General features: G+C 49.1%; 2 protein-coding genes across 3 annotated transcripts; both read left to right on the top strand.

Moving 5' to 3' along the window:
* The first annotated feature begins 40 nt into the window (after nucleotides 1–40).
* On the top strand, nucleotides 41–1,101 carry PPTG_11822. Of its 2 annotated transcripts, XM_008907010.1 has the most exons (2): nucleotides 41–817; nucleotides 901–1,101. In XM_008907010.1, exons 1-2 carry the CDS (start codon nucleotides 190–192, stop codon nucleotides 912–914), a joined length of 642 nt encoding a protein of 213 aa, XP_008905258.1. In that variant the 5' UTR covers nucleotides 41–189; the 3' UTR covers nucleotides 915–1,101. The 2 variants fall into 2 exon arrangements, with proteins under 2 accessions (XP_008905258.1, XP_008905257.1); XM_008907009.1 differs by having other exon boundaries at nucleotides 41–1,101.
* A 643-nt stretch (nucleotides 1,102–1,744) lies between these two features.
* On the top strand, nucleotides 1,745–2,224 carry PPTG_11823 (hypothetical protein; the record flags this gene model as incomplete). The annotated part of the gene is made up of 1 exon (XM_008907011.1): nucleotides 1,745–2,224. The coding sequence occupies one exon, from the start codon at nucleotides 1,745–1,747 to the stop codon at nucleotides 2,222–2,224; it is 480 nt and encodes a 159-aa protein (XP_008905259.1).
* Between the last annotated feature and the right edge of the window lie 1,536 nt (nucleotides 2,225–3,760).

Consider the following 3,760-nt stretch of genomic DNA (forward strand, 5'->3'; position numbering starts at 1 on the left):
TTGGGCCTCGAAATAAAGTCAAGAAGAAACAGCAGGAGAACCATAAAACAGCCGCAAATTTCATCGAAGCAGCCATTTTTTGGATGGGGACGTAAGTAACTGTACGGCCGATGCCGGTTCACGAGGGTAACTACCCAGCGGTCATTCCTCGATCTGAGACGTCAGGCCCACTTGCAGCACTATTAACCCATGCCGGCCACAGCTACGGACATCTCGCCAGCCGTCATGGCCGTGTGTGAGCGCTTCGACGCCGCCAATGACCTCGTACTGGAGCATGTGAATGGTTTCCTAGATCTGTCACCCAAGTGGAACTTAATGCGCGCCGCATTAGCAGGCCACCTGTACTTGGTGCAGCGCTTGAGTCGGCGCTATCCCAATAAGTTCCAGCGCTGCTGTCGAGAGGCTATGGACTCGGCGGCCGAATTCGGACACTTGACTGTGGTGAAATGGTTACACAAACACCGTGAAGAGGGCTGTACGACGGACGCCATGGACATGGCCGCCTCTAACGGACATTTAGAAATTGTACAGTGGCTCCACGAGAACAGGAACGAGGGCTGTACCAGCAACGCCATGGACTTTGCGGCACAGCACGGCCACTTGAAGGTGGTACAGTGGTTGCATTCCAACAGGAAGGAGGGCGCCACACACTACGCGATCGATAATGCGGCCACGTATGGTCACTTGGACGTGATTCAATGGCTACATTTTTATAGAGACGAGGGATGTTCGCAGTCTGCCGTGGTGAACGCCTTAAATGCGGGTCATGCACGTGTGGCCAAGTGGCTGGTAGTTAACCGCAAGAGCGACTGCATGGGTAAGTTGGGCTTCGTCGAGTATTTGGCAAGACGTGGCTACTGGGACGTGGCTGCGCTCACGGATAAGCATCCATATTTACAGGAGCTGGTCGATGACGATCTGATGCTCACGGACGATGAGGAGGACGACGTGGCGGGGATGCAGGACAGGGAATTTTTAAGGCTGTGGAATGCAGGCATGTTCTTGCGCTAGCGTTCAGCACATTGAAACGATATTTCAGTAGAGTAGATATCCTAACAACAGATAACATTGCCAAAATTATTCAAGTAGTTGTCCAAAGAAGTTGGATGCTGACGGTGACCAATGGTGGCTGGAACATACCCAACATGTGTATGCCCCGCAATGAGCCGCGGTGATTCAGGATAGGGAAAATCTACAACACCGAATTCACTGTCGGCTTAACATAGTGCAGACACGACAGCGAACTCATTGGAAACAACGAACTACCGGATCCCGCCCTCAATGAGGTGAGCGCGTTTTCTCTTTGTGTAATTAATTCAATTGTGTTTTGTGTTTTAGTCTAGGCCTATTTTGTGCGACGTATTTCGGAAAGTGTCCGGAATAGTGCCCTCCACTGTTAGGTCAATTTTGAACCCAGTGCTCCTCGGTCGATGCTCGTAGATTTGAAAGTGATCCATTTCTCGTTGTTCTATTTTGTTGCTCTACGAGCAAATGTGATACTTAACAACTCACATTTCATCATAGGCCAGTAACTTCATTGCAACGGATCGTAGCTCACCCCCATCCTGGACAGCTCCTCCCGCTCTACTGTCATTGACATGAATCTGATTGAAATCAAAGAGTAGATCGTGTGAGGAGGCGATAGGATTCCTGCATATTCATCTCGGGTCGTACATATTAGTATTCCGCCGCCTCACGAGAGTGGGCACGAGTCTGATGTAGAAGCAGACTTTGTTATTTATTCATGAGTGGATTCCGAGCCAGGTTCAATGTCACCAAAAAGCAACTTGAGCCGAAAGCTGATGGAGCAGTTGTATACAGATTATTCGCTTGCGACTATTGGGAAAAGCACGCGAGGAAGGCCGGAACGACCAGATCGTATAGAATGTCCTATGCGTATAAATATCGTACCTCTCAATGTGTAAAATCCAAATGTAGCAAATTAAATACACAATGGACGGAAGGTAGCCCAGAAGCGTCTTCTCCTGCAACGTCGTCGGCGTCCGACGCCGAGAATGACAGGAAAGACCCATACGCCGCCGTCAACTTGATTCGAGCTACGTTAATGGTCACCGAGCGTCCTCCGTTGCCATTCCCGCGTGAACGCCGTATCTACAAACATTTCAACCCTGAAATGCTTGTAGATACGGAGACTCTGTTCGCTATGTGGAAGCTGATCGACCGCCAGGAAGAGCTAACGTACGTCTCGTATCTCGTCGAGTGAAACTACCCCCATGCTAGTCGAACTGGGAATGACAAGAGAGCTTTAAGCACGTGTACTTGTGCATGAACCAAGCCAACCGGTGAAAAGCAAGCGGCGCGGACCTCGCTTTCAATTGGTACTTCGCCAGTCATATTTGGGGTGCAAGCGAGTTAGAGGAGAATATCTGCTTCTTGTATGCCTTCCAGGAGGCATATTACGGCTTGGGTCCCCCGACATGGTTGATCGTGATCTCTGGGAGCTCTTCTTCCATCAACAAGGTCAGAATTTCCCGTTTGGCGTTCTGGCTTGAGATATCGACGCGTTCTTCAACTTCATCCGTGCCGAGGGTACCTCTCGATTACGTCAAGCTGTTCAAGGCAAGTCGCTGTTGTCGACAGCCTTCATGGATAAAGCCGTTCAAATTCTTGCCCCTGGATACTACTTCGTACATGCGACTGCAGACGTCATTGAACCCTGTTTCACTCAGGTCCTTCGGGGCCAAAGTGATCCAGTTATGACCTACAATGAATACGGTAAGATACTAAAACCACCGATTACGCTAGAGCCGCTGTCTATCCTGGGGTGGCGCGCAAACTTGTCCACTCTGACCTGAGTTGGATTTCCTCACCCCCAGCGTCTGCGTAAGCAGAAGAAGAAGAAGAAAGCGAGCAAGATTTCGAAACTTAGCCGCAAATAGCGAAATCAGGTGGTCTTGAGCCCCCTGTATCGATTTCGAGGTTTTCATCGTCTCTTGGTCTTCGAAACTTGAGATCAAGTCCAGTACTTGCCTAAGATTCTTGATCGGTACCCATGTAGGCTTTTTTTCGCCCACCCACTCGAAAGGAATTTGATCCTACGTTTGCGCTTGACACTGGCCAGGCTTTGATGGGTGTCGGGTACCGTTACGTCCTACGAAGCAATCGAGGCAGGGGCTATATTCAGAGTAGAAGGAACGCTTGGACAACTTGAGATAGGCTTTGTTGTTTCGCAAGATATCCAGGGTCTTAGGTAATGACACTCAAGGTGGTCTTCGATGTTTTGTGACTTCGTGAAGATGTAGATGTCGTCATAAAACGACTTTGTATCCTTCGAGCATCGGAAGCGTTATGACGATAACCGATGCATCGTAGCTGGCGCGTTACAGACTCCTATTGGTAGATAAGATTCTCCGAAAGTACATTTGGATCTTGAAATGGTGTGAACCTGATGACTTCCTCTCACGTACACACTTGGTAGTACACTGACAACACGTCCGTCGTGGAGAACCTGTACACTACAGACATCGCGTCCAATAAATCCCCCTTTTCTGGTCATTGTTGAACCTCGTCGTCTGGAGTTGATGTTTTTCGACCCAGTGTTTTGATACATAGATCGTATCTCCGCAATCCAACAACATCCGCTGAGTGGTAATCTCTGACCGCCCAAGTTGATCGCTCCTGTTACCGTGGACAACAGGCGTGATTTGTAGACATGAGAGTTTTTACATACAACGTTTAGGCTGATATGCTCAAACTTAGGTGTTCTGGTTACATTCTTTAGCGCATCAGGTCCCCCATT

The sequence above is a fragment of the Phytophthora parasitica genome (genome assembly GCF_000247585.1).
Source record: "Phytophthora parasitica INRA-310 unplaced genomic scaffold supercont2.25, whole genome shotgun sequence".
Classification (NCBI taxonomy): Eukaryota; Oomycota; class Peronosporomycetes; order Peronosporales; family Peronosporaceae; genus Phytophthora; species Phytophthora nicotianae.